Here is a 21,627-nt window from a genome sequence, read left to right on the forward strand (position 1 = left end):
TGCGCACCCGTCGTGCGCATGCGCAATAGATCCCCCATCTCGCAACCCCGGGTAAATGCCGCCTCTGAACACACTTATTATCCCCATAATGAAGTCCTTCATTTCCCCCTCACGACTGTTCCCTCCCCCCCCCCATTGCCATTAATGACCAGTTTATCGCGCCCTAAACTACCCCGCGATATATAATCTCGCCGGATCGATGAAGTTGCATTCGAGTGCTCCCAAGTTTTCTAATAGCCACTAAAGCCCGGACGCCTGCGCGTGAATCAACCACTTCTGCGCGGCATTAAACGCATTATCCGCATCTATTCAACCATGTTGACAATCTCACTACCCCTCCCCTCGTCAAAAAATTTACCCCAAAATCCTCAACATCTCCTTGGGAGCTCGTCCCAAACTTGCAGCCTGAAATTACACCGCAATAGATTTGTTGTCACGCCAAGTTAGATTGGAGTGAATCGAGGGTTGCAATGGGGGTGGTTTTATCTTTACGCACATGCGAGAGGACCACTGGAGGCTTCTGTGCTCTCGGCATATCCCGGGCGAAGAGTAGCGCGCGCCTCCCATTACCTCACTCACTCCCTCTCGCTCGGTGTTACTCTCACCCTCAGACCCTCGGATGAATTCTCGTCGCGCGCTAGTCGAACACATCATTCTGGGGTGGCTCTGTCGCGCGTACAACGGACGCGATCAGTTCGATATCGGACGTTGCGCTGACTGACACGCGATTATATCAATTGGCAATCGCAGCGCGATGTAATGACAAGATGTGAGGACTCGAGTCATTGAAAGTAATTATTGCAAAAACTGTCGTTCTGAGTGAGTAGAATTTTCGTCATCAATTGGGGAGATTGGGATTGCATTGGAGAGGGGGGTGGTTATCATTGCTTGTTTATCCATGTGTTGTGTCATGATTTACTGTTCTCCACCCTGGGCCATCGTCTCCAGTCCCCCTTTCAGTCGGCAATGTCTTCATCCGTCGCCCACGTCATGCAAATTCACTCCCCATCTGTATCCACTGTGCACTTTATAAATGATGACATTGATACGCTGAAGGAGGTGGTTCGGGGTGAATATTTCAGTCTTAGGGGGCTGGAAAGTCCCCGGACGGGTACACATGGGAGAGTGGATGTGTGAATTAGACATTTCGGCTTTCTTTCATGGATCAGTGGGAGTTATGGCTCGATATGCATATGATTATAGGATCAATGCTTTTGGGGTTTATTTCGCAGATGTTTATCTCGGGAATATAAATATGTGAATGGAGGGGGAGACGAAATGATGTTGAATTCATAAATAGGATAATTCGGTACAAAATTACGCTCTATTTTCATGATTGCCGTTAATTCTCGTGGAATAATTTAATTGAAGTTTGGCGTTTTCATTGAGTATTTCATCAAATTTCGAATCTTCAGTGAAAAACATTCGATATATTTTTGAATACGTTGCTATTATTTTTTATTTGGCAATGTTGATAATCGAATTAAATTATTGAATTGAATTCAATTGGACAGGAAATTCAGTTTAGGGGGAAAAATTCTGAAATTTTCAAATTCAATGAAATTCCAAATTTTGAATTTTCAATTAATTAAAAATTAAAAAATATATCTATTTGATGGTTAATAATTTGCATTGAATTCTATAGAATTGTAATTTCAAGCTCCCATTGATTTTTCCATTAAATTGTGAATTTTCAATGATGGATGACATTTTTACGGAGCGTTTCAGGCTAAAATTCAACAGTACATGTCACCCATTCATATTCCTTCACACGATTTTTTTTTCAACATTTAAATATCCATTTTCCGTGTTTTTTTTCTCTCGGAAAGGGTAAGAGTAGGAAGGGATGGTATAAATATGTGATACGCCTCGTGGGATTGACGTTTCGGACCCTTCGGTTATTTCATTCTTTCCGGTCGGCTGGAGAACCTGTGGAACTTGAAAGATAATCCGATAGGGAGAGGGTCAATGTTGGGACACAGTAGGGCCTACGGCGAAATAGGCTCGAGGGGCGAAGGGGTTGGGTCCCTGGGATCTTGCTGCGGGGGCTGATATCGCTCAATTCTGCATTTTTATGCTTTATCTCACCCTCTTCTTCGAGTCTGTTTATCTCTCCTCGGAGCCATCGTTTGTTTTGCTCTCTCGATCGGGCGGAACAGTTGCATAGTTTAATCTCTTGTTGTTCGCAAGTTCGATCAGCTCTTTTTCAATGTTTTTTCATTGTTTGCGTTATTTGCAATTCCATTATAGAGTCATTAGGAATTTTATACGAGTTATGGATAATAATAGTCAGAATGGGAAATATGTTCACATAAAAGTGGAATATGAAGTGAGGGAATGAGCACAAATATTTTTGTGGAGGGAATTTCAATTTTATTTCATTCTTAATTATGACAATCTCTGTTGTTTGCTACTGTTGTCAGATTCCGTTAGCTTTTTCTCATTAGCGGGAGAAACATCGTTTATATTTCCGCCTGGTTAACATTACCCCTTTATTTATTTGTTGTCGACGAACGAAGGAAACATTGAAAGTATCATTTATTTTTGGAAATTTATGCAAAATACAGTCATGAATATTTTCAGTCTTTTTGGGCTATTTGCAATTCCATCACGAACTCATTAAGAATTCGATACAAGTTGTGGATAATAATAGTCAGAATGCATTCAAAGTTTGATGAGAACGGGAAACAGAATCAGGTGGGAAATATATTCACACAAAAGTGGAGTGTGACGCGAGGGAATGAGCGCATGCTTTCGATACTTCACATTTAGAAAATATATTCAGTAATTTCGTAAACGAAATTTCGCAAAAAAAATTTCTTCACGAATGGGATCATCTCCTCAGGAATACGATGGTCTTCACCCCAGACATAAATGCTCGATGAATATCGCCGTAATATTGTCCAAGGTACCGAATTTGAGGTGAAATTCTGAGATGAGAGACGACGAAATAAGGGGAATAGCACGGATGACAGGAGTATGGCATGTGGAGCGCAAGTCACCACCATGAGATAGCAGTGATAAAGAATAACATGACGAGAGAATAAAACGTGATTCCGGGAGTGCAACAGTGAAGATAACTTCATTATCACGTCGCAACCAAATACTCAGAGGTAATTGCATCTTGCTGGGGTAGAAATTAATCTCGGATTTTGTTGGTAATTGGTTTTGGAATCAAATGGGAGAAACAGAGGGATCGGACTTTTCTAATTTCATCAACAAATAATTAACAATTATTAAATTATGATCAAAAATTTCTACAGAAATTTCTACGCCAAGTTTTCTAAATTTTTTGTTCGATTTTTTAAATTAAAATAGAAGAAAAAAAAGTCTGAAAATTCATGTCGAGAAATTCTTACACAAAACGTTGTATAGGCAGATAAAATTCTATTGAGTTTTTTATATAAAATGGTTTCCATCGGATATTTCCCATTAAAAAAGGAAAAAATTCCAATCGAATGAGTTGAACGGAAAATAGGCATCCGCTGGCTTTTTTCTGTCAAAAAAATCCCCTGAAAAAAAAACCCAATAAAATTCTCTTTCTATTAAACTTTTTCACACGCGAAGAGACAGAATTCCAAATAAACATGAATAATCCCAGAATGAAAAAATGTTGGACCAAGTGAAAATGCCCTAATGGCTGACCATTGAATAGAGTTTGATTAATTTTCCCCGGAAAAAACTTTTCGTTCCATTATTTTTCATGTGTACTCGAGCGCACTCCGCAGCTAAATTGCCCCTCATAATTAATAACCTCGGAAATTGAAATGATTGCGAGCGAATATTCATAACAATAGTAGTGAAATTTTCGCATTCATCTGGTCTACATTTTCATCGGGTTTTGCCAGTGATATTGAAAGCTTCCGTTATGATCCCACGGGTTTGCCATTGGAGTATTCATGAAGCCTCGTAGACTTCACTTATTTCCCCATTTCCCTGGATTATTACTCTCGGGAGTGGAAATTAATCGACGCAACGTCATTTAGGAGAACTGCGGTTGGTGAGGTTGCTCGGGCTGATGGCCCGGAGCGGGCTTCACCAGCACTGGTGGTGGCTCCTGATAACTATTCTCGTGTGCCTATTGACGGGACACTCAGCTATACCACAACGACCCACTCGCACTGGTATACCAATGCCTCACCGCGATAAAACAACGGATACAGCAGCTGAAATTGTTATTTTTTTACGTGACAAATGTAACTCTGGGGGACCTGCGGCGGTCAATGGGAATGAGATCAATCAACTCCAGGAGTTCCTCGGGAAGTTCGAGGAGAATGGGGGAACCTCGGTCAACATGCTGGATAAATCTCGTGAGTGATTGATTTTTATTGATTATTCTCACTTCTCGGCTATTGCAATACTGGGTGAAACTTTTTTTTTTTCACTTTATTCAGGAGTGAAATAGCACTTGAAACTTTTGTAACCGATATTTTTGTTCACGTCATTTCATGACTACTGTCCCGACGCCTGTCCCCGTAATTCTATGGGCCTATATTAAATCCGGGTTCATATCCCTGTTTTCGCATGCGTTATTGAAATAAAAAATGCAATTATTGTTTTTTTCTAAATCTCGAGAATCGACATTTCATGAGAGGGTGAAGGGGAGACGCTTGTATGCGGAGGCTTGAAATTTTTACCCAACAAGGGGAGAAGGTTGCAGAATCGATTCTAGCCACTCTTGTCCCTCCGCTTGCATGCGTTGTCTGAATAAAAAATGCAATTGTTAACAAATGAAATTGTTAACAATTGTTCCAAGTGAAAATGAAAATTTTTTATTTCGACATTTCTGGCGCCACCGAGGGTGTCATTGGCATTAGAGGAGTCAATAAATACGGAATCAACATTCACTTGGCGAAAAAATTAGATTTTTGTGAAAGTTGATTTTCCCCCGGGAAAAATTCAAGAACTGACACTTTAGGACCGCGTGAAAAAAAAAAAATTTATTTTGACATTTCTGGCGCCACCGAGGGTGTCATTGGCAAGAGAGGAGTCAATAAATACGGAATCAACATTCACTTGGCGAAAAAATTAGATTTTTGTGAAAGTTGATTTTCCCCCGGGAAAAATTCAAGAACTGACATTTTAGGACCGCGTAAAAAAAAAATTTTTATTTTGACATTTCTGGCGCCTCCGAGGGTTTCATTGGCATTAGAGGGGCCAATAAATACAGAATCAAACTTCACTTGGCGAAAAAATTCAATTTTAGAGAAAGTCGACTTTCCCCCTGAAAAAATCCAAGATCTGACACTTTGGCCCCCGGTGAAAAAATTTTTTTTTCAGTTTTCACTTTTTCCCCATACTTTTAAGAGTTCTGAATAGCCCGTCGCTTAAATAGTTGGAATCAACGTTCACCCGGCTAAAAAATTCGATTTTGGCGAAAGTCGACTTTCCCCCTGGAGAAACCGGAAATCTGACCCTTTGGCTCGGAGTGAAAAAATTTTTTTTTCAGTTTTAACTTTTTCCACATACTTTTGATAGTTCTGAATAGCCCGTCGCTTAAATAGTTGGAATCAACGTTCACCCGGCTAGAAAATTCGATTTTGGCGAAAGTCGACTTTCCCCCTGGAGAAACCGGAAATCTGACCCATTGGCTCGGGCCGAAAAAAAAATTTTTTCACTCCGAGCCAAAGGGTCAGATTTCCGGTTTTTCCAGGGAGAAAGTCGACTTTCGCCAAAATCGAATTTTTTAGCCGGGTGAACATTGATTCCAACTATTTAAGCGACGGGCTATTCAGAACTGTCAAAAGTATGTGGAAAAAGTGAAAACTGAAAAAAATTTTTTTTTTAGTTTTCACTTTTTCCACATACTTTTGATAGTTCTGAATAGCCCGTCGCTTAAATAGTTGGAATCAACGTTCACCCGGCTAGAAAATTCGATTTTGGCGAAAGTCGACTTTTACCCTGACCCCTGACCCACGTGAAAATGAAATTTTTTTTTCGTCTTTTCTGTCACCTCCGAGGGTTTCATTAGCATCAGGGGGTCAATAGAATACAGAATCAACGTTCTCTATTTTTTATTTAAACACCGCCTGCAAACGGAGAGCTGAAGGTGGTTAAAATATATTCTGCAACCCTCTCTCCTCGTTGGCTACAAATTTCAACCCTCCGCATACATGCCTTCCCCCCTCCCCCCCCTCGTGAAATCCCGCGGTCTCGGTAGTACAGAGGAGGACTTCTCAGGGCCGAAAAGAACTGAGGATTCGAATGGTTTCCGGAAAAGTACGTCGCAGGACTGATTAGGACTACCAGGTCAATCTAGATCTGGAGAGATCTTGAAAGACCTGTGTACGTCCAATCAGAACCAAAACGTGGACTCGGGTCACGGTTTGCCCTGAATAATATTTTTTTTTTCCATTGAATAATATATATTGAAGAACAAATTATGGACAATTGCATATTTTTTAATAGAAATCAGTGCAAAAAAATGATATAATTTCTTTATTCGTATAAAATATCATTGTTCTCCTTCTATTCACGGTTGAAATTTTTGTATTGTATCTTCTCCATTTTAAATGCATGCACAAAGAAATAAGTACTATTTATTCGGCCAAATAATCGGCTCCAAATAACAACTTCAAACAGGATTTCCCCATGATTGACTATTTAAAATGGTATTTCCATTCGGTTTTCAAGGGATTGTCACCAACTCCGCGATATTCCACTGAACCGCGAAGTTTGTTCAACAGAAATTTCCGCGATTTTTCAGGTTTTCATGGAGAATTACAATGAAGCGGTGGTGAATTCACCAGAGACATTGAATATTTGTGTTGAATTATTCAGGAAAACAGGAGTATTCCCGCGGTTTCGTGATGCTGCGGTGAAATGTCATTCGCTTACACGGAAAAGGGAGAACTGACTCGGAATATTTGACTAGAATGGGGAATTTCATTCATCAAGGCTATTAATGTTTGATTCTGCTCGTGACATTGAGTGATAGAGTCATGAAACAGCAGGAAAATATCGTATTTCTTGACTCATTTGACACGAGTGTTGGCAGACGTCCGGGAATTTTTAGCTTTTCACAAAAAAAAAAAACAGCACAATTTTCCAGAGGCATTGATCATTTATGTTTAATTGCTAAAAAAAAGGAAACGGGGAATTTCATTCATCAAGGCAATTAATGTTTGATTCTGCTCTTGGCATTGAGCGATGGAGTCATGCAATGGCAGCAAAATCTGCATTTCCATTATGAATATTCAGTGCTCCATAAAAAATTGGCTCCAATTGTTCATAATTCCCGAAAGAGAATGTTCCACTCACGTCGGAAAAAATTCTATTGAAAAACCCAGCGAAATTTTCAAGGGAAAATATTTCATTGAAAAAACCAATAGAATTGGATTTTTTAATGGAACTTACTCTATCGCGATATTTTTTTTCGATATTCCTCGGCTCAAATTTCCTAAATTTCTTTAATGAAAAAAGACTTTTCTCTCCGTCCGACCGGAATTCCTCAACATTTGAGTTTAATTCACGTAATGATGCATTTTCTGGCGTAATGACCTGAGCGGTTGGCGCTCTCGTTAAAACCCAAGTGGATCGATCCTCGAGAGCCCGATATTATCTATACTTTTTCCTCCCCCAACCTCCACGCCCTATCCCGTCCGATGAAAAGAGCGAAAAAAAAATCTTCATATTCCCGACATTGCAGTCACCTGCGATACGAAATCCTGGGGACTTGGAGTGCTGGTGGATGTGCTCGAGAGGCCATCAACGAGGGCCCTGATTGCCGCTCTCGATATCAACACTTGTGAGGCAGCTGAGAGGCTGGCGCATCTCTGGAACAAGCCGCTAGTCACCTGGACCTGTCCAGCGGTAACAGATCAATAATTCATGCATGTCTAATTCCCCAAGACTCCCATCAAGAGCCCAAGTTACGTGTAGATGTCCAGGAGGGCTCGAATATCTCGCGATCGATTCAAATTAGATGAATTGGATAGGATACATACAGGATATTCCCGGGAATTTCAGGCAGGCGGAGCCGGAAATTCTCCGCAATTCATCGAATAACGGGTACGAAATAATTTTACGGAAGAACCCAGCGAATTCGCTGTTGATCTGTTGAAATTATTTATCCTCTTCAGGCCATAACGTTTTCCCTGCCTTTTAGAATTTTTTTTTTACTTCCGAGGGCTCTCAATTGAAATTTATTGTTTTGATTGAAAATTCGAGGGAATTGTTCAAAAATTTGGAATTCCTTTGAAATTCCAGTGAAATGTTAAATTTCAAGGCTTCACGTACGAAAAAAATTAATAGAAAAACCTCGCGAATTCGCTAGAAAATTCAATTGGATTTTTACTGAGCTTTTTGTTAATTTAATTGGAAAATGGAAGAGGAAAGGACGCCACTAAATTTGGGACGTGTGAGGCTCCGAGTGACCGCCGTAAAAACGTAATTACGATAACGAAGCAATCAAATGTCTTCTTCCGGGGTTCCGGAAAGAGGAGACAATAAATAACCATATTAACGATGCGAAATAATGACATAGTTTTTCCCGGATTCGAATGCTGAAACGGTTTTGCGATGATAAAATTTCCGCTGAGAAATAAAACAAGTGATCTTTAAAACGGAGGATTCTTCGAAACTTGTTTTTACGACTGCAGAACATTAAAATATTTTGTAATGAAATGAGAGTTAACATTTCAAAGTTTCCGAAAAGATGAAGTCTGGAACATTTTCTCTAAAATAATTTCTATTAGACATTTTCTATTAAAAACGTGCAGTGAAGCTGCAGAATTCTTCAATAGAATCGGCGAAAAACTAATAGAATTTCCAATGGAAGTGCAATAGACATCCAATCGAATTTTCCACAGAATTCCCTAGATTTTTCTATGGAATTCGTTTGCGCGTGTTTTTTTTTACCGACCAGTCGACTTCAATTTCCCTCTTCTGAAAATTAATAGTCGACTGCCCATAAAATTCCAACTGGTTTATAACAATACAGATCCTCTTTCTCTGCGAATGATAGTCACCCAGAGATTCTGCTGTAAAATACGTACCATCAATACCGAGTGAACGAGAGTTTCCGCCTATCAATCACTCTTACTCCAGCAGAAAAAAATTAACGGAACAACATTCAAGAATGAACAGAAACATGAGGGGCTAAGTGAATGGGAACCCCATCTCCCTCTCCTCAATGTCCACTAGTTAACTCATGCTTTCATTTATTTTTCTCATTGTCTCATACGCTTACGCAATCTCCGTCCACGTATTATTTCTGAATTCACGTAAAATTCACGAAAAAATTTCATCGAAAATCCAGGGAAATGGCTAGAAATATCTATTGAACTTTTTATTAGTTTTCCGATTCTATTGGAATATTTTCTATGGAAATCACTCGGCTGAAATTTTCCAAGACTTTTTGTTTAATTTTTTTAATGAAAATAAAAAAATTTAAGAAAGTTAATTTTAAGAAATTTCTATAAAAAAATTCTCAATAGAAAAAATTGTATAGACAGATGAAATTCTACAGATTCTTCCTATAAAATAATTTTATTGGACATTATCTCCTTCAATTCTTCAATAGAATTCGCCAAAAATGAAAAAAGTTTTCATTAGAAGTTCAACAGAAATCCAATAGATTTTTTTCAATTCGCTAGATTTTTCTATGAAATTTTCTCATGCGTGTTATTACGACCGCGAGAAATAGGCAATTGACGGAGTTTAACTCCGGTGATGAAACATTTACGATATTTTTATTACAATGTCCGTAAACATTCTCAGAGACGTTATATCGTCTGCGATGAGAGAGACCTAAGCAGTTTGTCGAGGTGAAGGGTGGGGGGGAAACAGTCAAAGGGAGAAAATAGGACTACTTACCAAAGCCGGGACAATTTATCGAATCTAGGCGCCTCTGTATATTGTATCCAAGTTTCGGCCACCGTGCGTATACAGTCGACCTAGTTTGCCTCCTGTTGTCGAACTAAAAGCCAGAAAAAAGAAGGGGAGGGTAGGAGAAAAGGGCCACTATATTCACCCTGCAAAATGGAAAATTCTTCTTTCTTTTTATTCACTTTTCTCTCCGCCGTTCTCATACAGTCTCTCCTGTCTTCGATGGGGACTCGGAGTTAAACATCCATCTTCATCTTTTTAAAAATCCAATTGACTTTTCAAAATTTATCGCCTACATTTTTCTTTTTTGAATTGTCTTTGAGCATGAAAATATGACGTGTGAAATTAACTGCTAACATTCAACCAATTGATGAATTATTATCAATCAATTCTATTTGAAAATAGTTCTTTTTTCATTTCGTTTGAATGTTTTTTCTATCAATAAAAAATCTAGAATTTTTTTTTGCCAGAATTAAAATCTTCATTAAATCTCTCAACGTATCAGATTTTCTTTACAATTTTTTTGACAATTCAAAAGTTTTTCTTGCTGTGCAATCAGTGAGAAGCCATACTTTAATCAGAGAATCAATCTGTCGTCCGGGCGGCGCGGTTTTCCCCAGATTGCCTTTTCTACTTAACTTCATATCAGCCTTCCTCTCGTTTTCCACTTTTCCATATTCCCCACTCCCCCGTTCCCGGGGAAATTAGCAGTCTGTAGGTGGTAAACTGAAGAGATGATTCATCTAAAATTAACGTCGCTCTGGTGGGTTGAAACTTGAAAAAAAAGCGAGGAGCGATAGCGGTATCATAACGTGGGGCTGGCATTTTAAATACTCGCGCAGTATTTTTAATGCAGGTCGAAATAAAAATTTATACTAGAGGGAGAAGCGGCTGAAAGAGAGAAGCAAAGCTGCAGGGGGGAAAAAAGTTGAGCAATAATACAAAAAAAATCAAGTAATCGTGGAGCGACATTCAGTTCTAGGCCTTTTTGAGACTATATCGAGATGAAAAATGCGAAACGAATGGTGAATTGTCCTCCGCTTGCTCCGAAAATTGACTGAACGTCAGGGTAATTTGTCCCGAAGTTGTGAAATGTATCCGGAATTTCATGAAAAATGACAGCGAGCGTGAATGATTACTCAATGTCTAGAAATTATTCTGCAATAAAATAAAATTTAGAGAGATTTCCCAGATAATTTATTTCCAATTTTTCTCTCCGTGCGGCTATTTTATTCTTTATTTTTTCACGTCGCGTCGCTTTAATATGCACTGGAAGAAATCTATACCGAGTTTTCAAAGCGAAATTCTTCGTTCAAAGGCGCAATTCCTTGAATGAAGATTAAGGGCAAACGTCTTTGATTGGAGGATTAAGGAAGACATGAACATCATATCGATGCTGTGAACGTCGTCCTTGTGTGTCGATCTGCTATTGCCACATAAGCTCCCTCACCTTTGATTCGGAGGGGGAATTGGGGCTTATTTTGCACGTTTTTACGATGTTTTTTCATTTTAAGGAAACATTAGGTAAAATGAAATTAATGTGATAAAAATGCGATAATTGAATTGGAATCCTAGAATCCCTGGAATTCCCGGAATAACATCATCAGAATTCTTAATGTTTCGAATTTGGAATCAATTTAAAGCAAAATCCCCCAGTAAATTTCTCATTCACGTAAACCAATTAATTGAATATTTTCCATTGCACATTTTCATTGAAAAAAAAATACCCCAGCGAATTTCCTAATTTTATCTACGAAACATTGTCGTCCCCATAAATCCAGAAACTAATTATTCCAGAAAATTGGAGATAATCAGCCGACATCAACCATAAGACTGAGCCCATCCCTTCCGGTTGTGGCGCAAGCATTGGCTGAGATATTTTTACATTTCAAATGGAGATCAGCGTCTCTAATAGCAATGGGTAACCGTATAAATCAATAATAGCACGATAAACTCATTACCCCCTTGATGAAATAACCAATGACTTGGCATTAACCGAAGACGAGGAGCCCTGGTCAAGTTTAGCGAGAGCAGTGATAGGCGTTTTGCGGAGTATCGGAATAATTCCACGGCATCACGCGCTCATTTCACGGCAAACTACCGCCCCCCAGATTCATCAATCACTAGCCTCGTTCGAGACCATTATCCCACGAGGTAACGTATTATTAATAAATCCCATCATTATTCAGTGCATCAAATGCCTCCCGCGAAGCTTCCACGAGTATTACCATAATTCATTGATTCACCCCTGGAAAAAAAAAACAGTTATTGTCCTCTGCCTACCGCTGGAGGATGAGAAATTAATCAGCCGGGTCATGAGGGAATCCGAGGCGCTACGTACATCACGAACTGACAACTCGGTTTTTCTCCTTGTTCATCCCGAGGGGCCGGAATTCTTCCTGCCAACTACTGGAACTTTATCCGATAATTCGACGAGTACGACAGCAACGTCAACGACCAATGCTGGCGCCGCTGTGGGTAAACGCCAGGGGAAAAGATTCCACGGACGAATGAAAAATTTACTAGCTTTTGCACCTTTCGACAGGAGGTTACAATCATTTTGTGTTTATGGGTCGAGGGAAGATAATATTTCTGTCCCTTGAGAATACATTGTAATGTACGGTAGAATGGTCGAGGAATATGGACTCAATCTCAACAATTAGAGATACTTTAGTTTATTAATTTCACACTAAAGAGTAACGGCTTACTTCGATACAAAAGAATAAAATGAGTTAAAATGTACTCAATAATGAACTATTGGCACACTTGCCTCGATTCGTCTTTGTATTCGTATTACAAAACGGTCTCATGCTGTAATACAATGCTGACTCCTAATTTCTTCATAATTGCATTATTCCATAATATGAATACAATAATCTGGGAGACAACATTATTTATTAAATGACATTCTTCTGTGCGAGGCTGTCGCACATGATTCTCTAAACAAAATACAGGGTAGTTATCATCGAATACTCGACAAAAATGAAATTAAAAAAAAAAGGAAAAGAATAATTGACCTTCATTCAGCACAGTAAAGCCCTCAAATAAATTCTCCCCAGTGCTCTCTCTCTCTCTCGGTAGAAATATTGTCTTTTCCTCTGATTTTTCATTCACACATGCATTGTCAAAATTTTCCATCCGAATAGATACAATCTAGATGCTATTTACAATGGCACTCAACTGTACAAAGAGCCCAGCACTGTCGACCGATTGAACGAGTCACTGAGCATTTTGACGCACGATAATTCAAGTTTAAATACCAACAATAACAAAATGTTCATTTACGGTCTACTCGGCTGGCGTTCATCGGGAAATGCCGATGGTATCTGGTATCCCATAGCCCAAGTGATTGAAAGCAGAGAGTATTTGGTGGTACGAGAACTAGCGGAGAGCGATCTTGTTGATGAAGAGACACTTGACCCAGTACTGTGTTCCAATAAAAACGATTGCAAGGGTGAGTGGCTCTCTCAATATCAGCAATCGTCGTTTGTGAATGCATTTTTACTTGCTAATGTGTGTATTAAAAATATTCATGAATAAGCGTTCACTAATCCCCATCAGGTGATAATCGAGGAAATGGGGACGATCAGCTCGCAATGAGGACATCTCACATTGTTGTTATCATTTTGATGTGTTTGTTACTGACATTTGTGTTGTTTATTGTAACGATATTGGTGCGAAGGCACTTGGTGAATAAGAGAGTGTCGAAGGGACCGTTCAAAATTATTCTCACCGCCTCCGATTTCGTTTTTCCTCAGCCGACTGATAATAGAAGGGTGAGCATTTTGGTGAGGGAAGACAATTCGGTATAGAATGAACAATGAATGAATGAGAAGAAATAAAATCTTTAATTTGATTTCTCTTCATTCACTCGTGCATTAAAATAATTATTTTAAACAGTAAAAATTTTGATTAATCCTCAAATTAATGGTAAAATAGGTAGACGAGGGGATTGAAACAATGCTATGTTGTTGGCTGAAACAACTCCAGGAATTTGGTGGGCCTGAGGTTGAAAAGCCGGATCTACTGCAGGGCAGCGTTGGATCGCTCAAGCCCCATTTGAAGGCAAGCACTGGTAGTCTAGCATGGCATACCATTCTCAAGGATCCTCGGGCGAGATACAACGTAAGATTGCCTGAGTGATTCAAAAGGGTCTCCCAATACATCCCCTCGTCCGTTAAATTTTTTTCGTTATCTGCGCCTTTACGTACCCAGTCCTAATGCAACTTTATCCAGTTTGTCTCCCTCATTCCGCCGGGATAAATCCTATTTATGTGATCCTCTATTTTTTTTTTCTTCAGGGAGACTTGGTACAACTCAAAGAGCTACCGTGCCAAGCTAACAACTTTGAGCTCAAGAGTAAAGCCATGGACGTCTTGATCATGGTGAGAGATCTTGAGGATTACCTCTGCCTTTTCTGCCGTCAGTGTGATCCCCTCTTTCCACTTATTTCGCAAAATTTCAGATACATGGACTACGCCATGAGAATTTAAATCCTTTCATTGGCTGTTTGACGGAGCCAGCTAGACCCTGTTTAGTGTCGGAATACTGTACTCGAGGATCGCTCGAGGACGTTCTCATGCAGGACGAGATAAAGCTCGACTGGTCATTCAGACTATCGTTACTGACCGATCTTGTGCGGGTGAGTGGGCAATCAAATTCATTCTGACAAAAGCATTAAATTTACTCTCCACGTAGGGAATGAAGTACTTGCATAGCAGTCCAATTCGTGTACACGGCTTTCTCACATCTCGAAATTGTGTCATTGACGCCAGATGGGTGCTCAAAGTAGCTGATTACGGATTGCCAGCGTTTTATGAAGCTCAGAGCATTGTCACACCGACGAAGAATGCCAGAGGTACGTAATGAATAGGAAAAAAAGAAGAAGAAGACAATATTATTAATTTTTCTCAGTACACGACACAACATATATTTTTATTTAAACGTGTGAAAAACTGTTTCACACGAAAAATATCCCTATGATTACACCGTCTCATTTCCAGTTGTAATAAACATCGAGTGAATGAATGTTCATTCAACAGAGATTTCCCATTTCACTCCCACCTCCGGAACAATATCTCCCGAATTATTTGATTTACTAGAATAATTGGCACCGCAAAAATTCACCCTCAACGCGAAGAGTAATAAAAAGTTGGGAAGAAACATGTCATGAGATTCCAACAACAATAATACCCGTCCAGACCCATTGTTAAGATCCTGCAATTTTTTTTGAAGCAGTTGATGCGTCCATAACACCCCCGAATACAAAAAATAAGCATCACGAGGGAAAAAGTCGTTATGCCCATGTTCACTTGGATGAGCATTTCGTTGTGTATGTTGAAGATTTACTGTGGACGGCGCCGGAATTATTGAGACACTCGGGCCTACGTAAGAGAGGCACCCAACCGGGTGACGTTTACAGCTTTGGCATTATAATGCAGGAAGTTGTTGTACGAGGCGAGCCATTCTGCATGTTGGCACTATCACCCGAAGGTCAGTCACTAACTCCCATTTACTTATCACACGTACAACCCCCTTTAATCACATAATACCTGGCTGTATCAAAGCAATATCCGATATTGCCAGAGATTGTCTATCGATTCTTTGATACTATAATTACATCAAGACTTTCTCTCCCTCTATTTTATACGTATAATGCCTGCGGTACGACGTGCTCATGCTCCGATTAACGCATGGCCCCCTAGTGCGCCAACACGGGTGATATCTTTTTTTAAACATCCCTTGGGGCAGAATTAATGAATTCAAACTTTTTTGCCCCATTTTACCGACACTGGAGCCCTTTTCCGTAGAGTGGAGTTAATGTTTTTTTTTTTTTTTCAACTTTCCTGAACGTGACAGATATTATTGCAAAGGTCAAGAAACCACCACCGCTTATACGACCCTCTGTCAGTAAGGGCGCTGCACCCCCCGAAGCTATTAACATCATGCGCCAGTGTTGGGCCGAGGCCGCTGACATGAGACCTGACTTCAACGCCGTTCATGATTTGTTTAAAAAATTAAATCACGGTAGAAAGGTGAACTTTGTGGACACCATGTTCCAAATGCTTGAGAAGTATTCTAATAACTTGGAGGAGCTTATTCGCGAGAGGACGGAGCAGTTGGACATGGAGAAGAAGAAAACTGAGCAGCTTTTAAATCGGATGCTACCGAGGTAGAATATCACTGACTTCAATTGTGAAATGGTGAAATGAGATTTCAGGACATCTCGGTATCCAAGGGAGACTTTGAAATTTTTATGAGGACCTTTTCTGTTGGGGAAAAGGTATTTCAGTGTCTCCTTTGGGCTCCATTTGAATCGTTTTGGTTACACCTTTGTATTATTGGAACATTTCAATTACATATTTCAATGAGTTTCTTTTATTCGTAAAATGAAAGGGGGCTGTCGGAAAATTCAAGACTTAGAAATTGTTCTCAGTTCCTTCCAATATTATTGAACTGTAATATTGAAAGGTGTACGCATCGTTTCCCAGCTTTCCACCAATTTCCTCTGAATTTCGAGAATAATTTGTTCTCCCTCGCAGCACCGTAGCGGAGAAATTGAAGCTAGGAATGCCAGTGGACCCCGAGGAATTTGCCGAAGTGACAATATACTTCTCGGATATCGTTGGATTCACAGCAATTTCAGCTCACTCAACCCCCTTCCAAGTTGTTGATTTACTGAACGATCTGTACACCTGTTTCGATGATACGATAAATGCTTATACCGTGTACAAGGTTGAGACAATAGGTGACGCTTATATGGTTGTTGGTGGATGTCCCGTTAGAATTCAGGACCATGCATCACAGATAGCGACAATGGCACTCGATTTATTGCACCAGAGTGGCAAATTTAAGGTCCGACATCTGCCGAAAACCCAGCTGAGGCTGAGAATTGGTCTTCACACTGGTGAGAATCTTCAGTTCGTTGGCCTTTCAATTTACAAAACATCTTGATCGATGAACTCGATCGACTTTTTCCTCGTTACATTGTTTACCAACTGCTCTATCAATATTTTCTCAGGTCCCTGCTGTGCCGGGGTCGTAGGTCTGACAATGCCTCGTTACTGTTTGTTCGGTGATACTGTAAACACAGCATCGAGAATGGAATCGACGGGTGCACCGTGGCGAATTCATTTGAGCCAAGCCACTCGTGATAGACTGTGCCAAGTTGGTGGTTATCACATTGAGTATCGAGGATGTACTGATGTTAAAGGTAAGGGCAAAATGCCCACATACTGGTTACTCGGTAAACAGGGCTTCGATAAACCATTGCCAACACCACCGCCACTTGGGTGAGTAGCAATACTAACGTTGGACCTTGTCCGACTGCTTTTCAATATTAACGAGTGTTTTACGTCTTGCTGCCATTTCCAGGAATGATCATGGGTAAATATTCCATAAATTTTCAGTATTTGTAGTGATGACAGTGAAATTACCACGCATTTGTCATTCTCAAAAATTCGGTGGCGATCCCTAAATGTGAATATTAAGAGAGGAAAATTTGCATGCCTCCACTGTTGCGCAACCTCTAAATATTTTGTTCACCTGTCATTCCCTCACAAAGTTACGTGACCCATTACCCCTTCATTACCGAAATTCATCGGCTGATGAAACACGTTTACGTGTTGTAGATTGGAAGAGAGCTTAGGGATAAAATTAGAGGGTGACAATTCCCCGGGTTCCGAGGACCCCTCGAGGGCCTCTCCAATCGAGACCCCAACGATTCTCCGTGAGCCCACGATCGATGAACTTATCATACCCTCGATTAAAGACGACGATGACAATAGTTCCGGGCAAAGTAGTTCCTCCTTCACAACAACATGCACAAGCTCAAAATTCTCAGCTGCACAGTCGTTGCAGGAGCGGGCTACAACTAGAAAAGTTGCTGTATCAGTGCACGATGACAAAGAGCTGAATTTTCCGGCTTCGGCGTCCGACGTTGCAGCCGCCCTTTTGGGTGCAGCGTCCACAACCTCATTAAGCTCAATATCGAGTTCAGCATTTCGCGGCACAAGCGGCAGACATCGCCGAGTTGGGCACATTGATGAAGACGATCTCAGTACGCCTTACAACCATTACAGGTGTCTTTCGCCGAATGAGCATTACAATAAAGGCACGAGTCGCTTGCTCAAGAGACAGTTCAGTCTCGATCGGGCTGACGAGCCAGTATCAATAATATCGGAGTGCTCTATGTCATCCACTGGAATCTCTCGTCCACTACCGAGGTTGTACAAGCAAAACAGCGCGGGCGCTGCTAATGATCTGGAGAAGATTGAAGAAGTACCCAGTACACCGGCTACGCATCAAACTTATCGACATGCTGCCTCCATGTCACTTTCCGTTGAGTCATTGACACTTCGTTAAACAATGCCAATATTTCGATAAGTGGCGAGAAGTCGTCGAGATGTGAGGAACAATGTCGGGAATTTCATAGCGAATGATGTGAATCCTTACTCGTGGCTCTGGGGCGCTTAATTCTCGAGATTGTTACATTTGATTAACACTCCGTTGGTCGCGCAATAGTCGTTTCTTTAATTTTTAAAGATTTTTGGGAACGTCAGTGATACGAGACAGCATAGGGTACATTGTTAACTTACGGCCATTTTAATTGGCTTCAGGAAAACGGTTTTGGGGTAGGAATAACTATGTTATTGGGAACAGCAAGTGAAATCGACGTGATAATAAATTTGAAATATGTAGGGAAAATCTGAAAAAAATCAACAGCGATCTAGATCGTATGCTAGAGAAAGTTTCGTGGGGTTTTGAATCCTCAGTGTTATGCTTCATTCCATATCCAAGCTCAAAGTTAACATGTTTTCGGAAAATTGTCTTATACATGGGCTGGAGTTTCCGCAGGCAAATTTCAAAGTCTCACTACTTATCATATTTTGGCTGAAATTTTCATCGACAAGGTTTCCATTCACTTCAAAATGAGATGTCAATTTTTTTTCAATTCTCTCCGAGGTTTGACTGCAGTGTATCATTTTAAAAAATGGAAAAAATGAGGCCTGACGCTCACAGCGCTACCAACGGAATGTTAAATTCCCTTCGTCCCTTTTTCGGTTGTGCAGGAAAATGAGAGTTCGGGTGGGGGAGTGGGGACGCCCTACGTGCACTGCGCCGGGGCGGAGTGGGGCAAAGCCCTAGCACTAGAAACTCGAATGAAAAATCATCTCATTCGTTATAAAATTCTCTGGATTTTTTTTCGCGGGATTAATCCATCAGATAATTTTAAAGGGTTAAACTCCAACCAGAGCCGAATATATCACTTTGCCACTTGCCAAACTACCTCCTCACAAGGCATCATGTTTTTTCAGAGACATGGATCGTTACATGTCTTCCACGTACCTCCCATAGATCTATCATATTAATGTCGTTGCACGAGTGGAATTTACTGAATAAATTCCATGTATATCGCGTTATGGAGTTGATAGAACTCGCCGGAGTGTCACTGCTGGTCAGTATTGAATGAGTATTAAATATTAGGATTGAAAATGGTTATTTTGTTTGGCTCGTTATAATAAATCCGTCGATTTGTGAATGGGGGTAATTAAAAATACCCCTGAAACCTACTTTGTACGATCCTTTTATCAGCATTGCGGTTTTGTAAATAGTACTTTTCTATCGGCCTAAACGTTCCTTCATCGAGTCCCCTTTCAATGTTCGAAATATTGAGTGAGAAAAAAATTAATTGAGTATTTAATCATTGGAGGACTTTGATTTTCGAAATTTCTGGGGTAAATTCGTCTCGAAATGTGTCAGTAGTATTTTTTCCTTTTTCAGTATCTGACTGAGCCATAATTAATAGCTTTAAGGATGTAAGAATTAATTAAAAGCCTGAATATTTACACATTGCCTCTTGAAACATCACTCACTCTTTCGTTCACGGCGAATGTTATCAGAACTTTGTAATTAATTCAATAATCCTGATACTGATACAGTGAAGAAATATATATTGTGTACACGTAGTTGAAGTTTGACTAATCGTATTCAGTGTCACACACTGTGTGACTGTAATTATCGAGGAATTTTTTGGATGACAATCGAAACTAATAATTTCACGAGAAAGGGAAGTATAACGAAAAAAATAATCAAATGTGTGACGATAATTGGTGGATCGATGCCACCGTCATGGTTAATTATAACGTGAGATTTTTAAATATTTACATGTTGTTGAACGGTTCGTATTATAGGTACCTGTGTATTATACGTAAATGTACGGATTTTGTTTATTCATCGTTTCACCTCATGAGTTTTATCGGATTTTATTGATGAATTGTTTTGGCATTTTATGGAACTGTGAAAATCCAGTCAATTATTCGCGGATTCTCATCAAATGAGTTTTGATTTTTGCTGACGTGTGAAACATTTTGATGAGAAGAACCTAGAGCTCTGTTTACGGAATTCCATTGAATTTCTGGTGAAGTTCTGTTGAATTTCTAGTGAATAATTGTATTGATTTTTTGCGCTGATTTTTTGCGTCATTTTTCACGAAATGTTTGATAGAAAAAATGCCAGGAGAATGAGTTGTATAGAAAAATCAACATCTGTGGACTTTTTCCTGTGAAAAAGTGTCAAAAAATAAGCGTAAAAAATAGAATTTATTCTTTAATCCTAGATTTTCTATTAAATGTTTTCATACGTATCATGTCATCCGATATTTTTAATTGAGCAATTATGGAAATGAGTTCAAAAGTTAATTAAAGGTAATATTATCAATACGACGAGGTCAAAACTAATGAGGAATCATGATCAATAATTATATAAGACTAAAGTGAGCTTGTTAATCTTGTAGTATCATGAAATCAGTCTCTGCCCTTTATGTTGGAGTCATCGATTTTTCAGCTGTCCCATATACTTACAGACACGTGAAAAAATCCAATGGGAAATCATAGGGCATTCGCTAAAGATGAGGATTTTTTTTTCTTTCTTCGATAAAAAAAGTGCAAAAAATTATCTCACTAATAAAATCAATATTCAATTTTTTGTCTGTAAAAATTTATCGGCATAAATTCTTCGAGGTTTTTACACTAAAATTTTTTTTCTCATTGAAGAATATGAGAAAGGAGAATTTATAGGTAAATATCTGTGGGGAAAATCTCAGCAGTTCGATGAAAAAATTTGAATTTAGTGACGTAATATTTATCGAGAATTGATGAAATTTAGGATTGACAAATTTCCCAGAATGTTCTATTGGATTTCCGGATACGCGTGACAGTATACTCGGTTTTATAACCCGTCTGTGTTACTAGCATATTTTCGGGCAAATCTTTGTGCCGATAAATGTTTAATGTTAACGAAAATAAACAAAAAAATCGAAAAAAAATACTGTAGTGGAACATAGCAATGATAGCGGTGTTTATTGGAAAGTTGAGATGGATCCTTCTCTTCGGGACGATCTAGAAATATGTCCCATTAAATTTAGCATTTACAATAACGGTTAAGTGAAATTTATTAACATGTTAAGAGTGCTATTGAGGTAAAAATTAAAAAAATTATCTTATATTATTCTGCTCTTGTCTGTTTCCACCGCCTTTCTCCACTCACCGCCTGCAGAGGGGAATCCCCTGATTTTCTGTTCATTTCAAGGGGCTTTGAAGATGGCGGTGCCCCCGCCTCGTATTTTTAAACATTTTTTAAAATTATTTATCATCCTCAAATCACTCTCAACACGCTTCATCCGGTTTTTATAAAGTGAACAATTTTTTTAAGCCATTTTTCAGGTTTTTTCATCCCCATCTGGCCGAGAATTCGCGACGCAAAGTGTTTCAAGGATTTCACTGATTGTTTTCTACTCCT

At 39.5% G+C, this 21,627-nt stretch overlaps 1 protein-coding gene across 1 annotated transcript; it reads left to right on the top strand.

Moving 5' to 3' along the window:
* The first annotated feature begins 658 nt into the window (after positions 1-658).
* Positions 659-20,295, top strand: LOC107040070 (olfactory guanylyl cyclase GC-D). Its single transcript, XM_015259995.2, has 19 exons — positions 659-819; positions 2,846-3,113; positions 3,987-4,310; positions 7,649-7,812; positions 11,626-11,749; positions 11,830-11,982; positions 12,094-12,376; positions 12,975-13,282; positions 13,390-13,604; positions 13,768-13,953; positions 14,130-14,213; positions 14,294-14,470; positions 14,527-14,686; positions 15,172-15,321; positions 15,688-16,000; positions 16,371-16,735; positions 16,850-17,120; positions 17,203-17,214; positions 17,460-20,295. Exons 3-19 carry the CDS (start codon positions 4,019-4,021, stop codon positions 18,190-18,192), a joined length of 3,990 nt encoding a protein of 1,329 aa, XP_015115481.2. The 5' UTR covers positions 659-819; positions 2,846-3,113; positions 3,987-4,018; the 3' UTR covers positions 18,193-20,295.
* Positions 20,296-21,627: the final 1,332 nt, after the last annotated feature.

This window comes from Diachasma alloeum, unplaced genomic scaffold (genome assembly GCF_001412515.2).
Source record: "Diachasma alloeum isolate Michigan unplaced genomic scaffold, Dall2.0 Dall_scaffold_00315, whole genome shotgun sequence".
Classification (NCBI taxonomy): Eukaryota; Metazoa; Arthropoda; class Insecta; order Hymenoptera; family Braconidae; genus Diachasma; species Diachasma alloeum.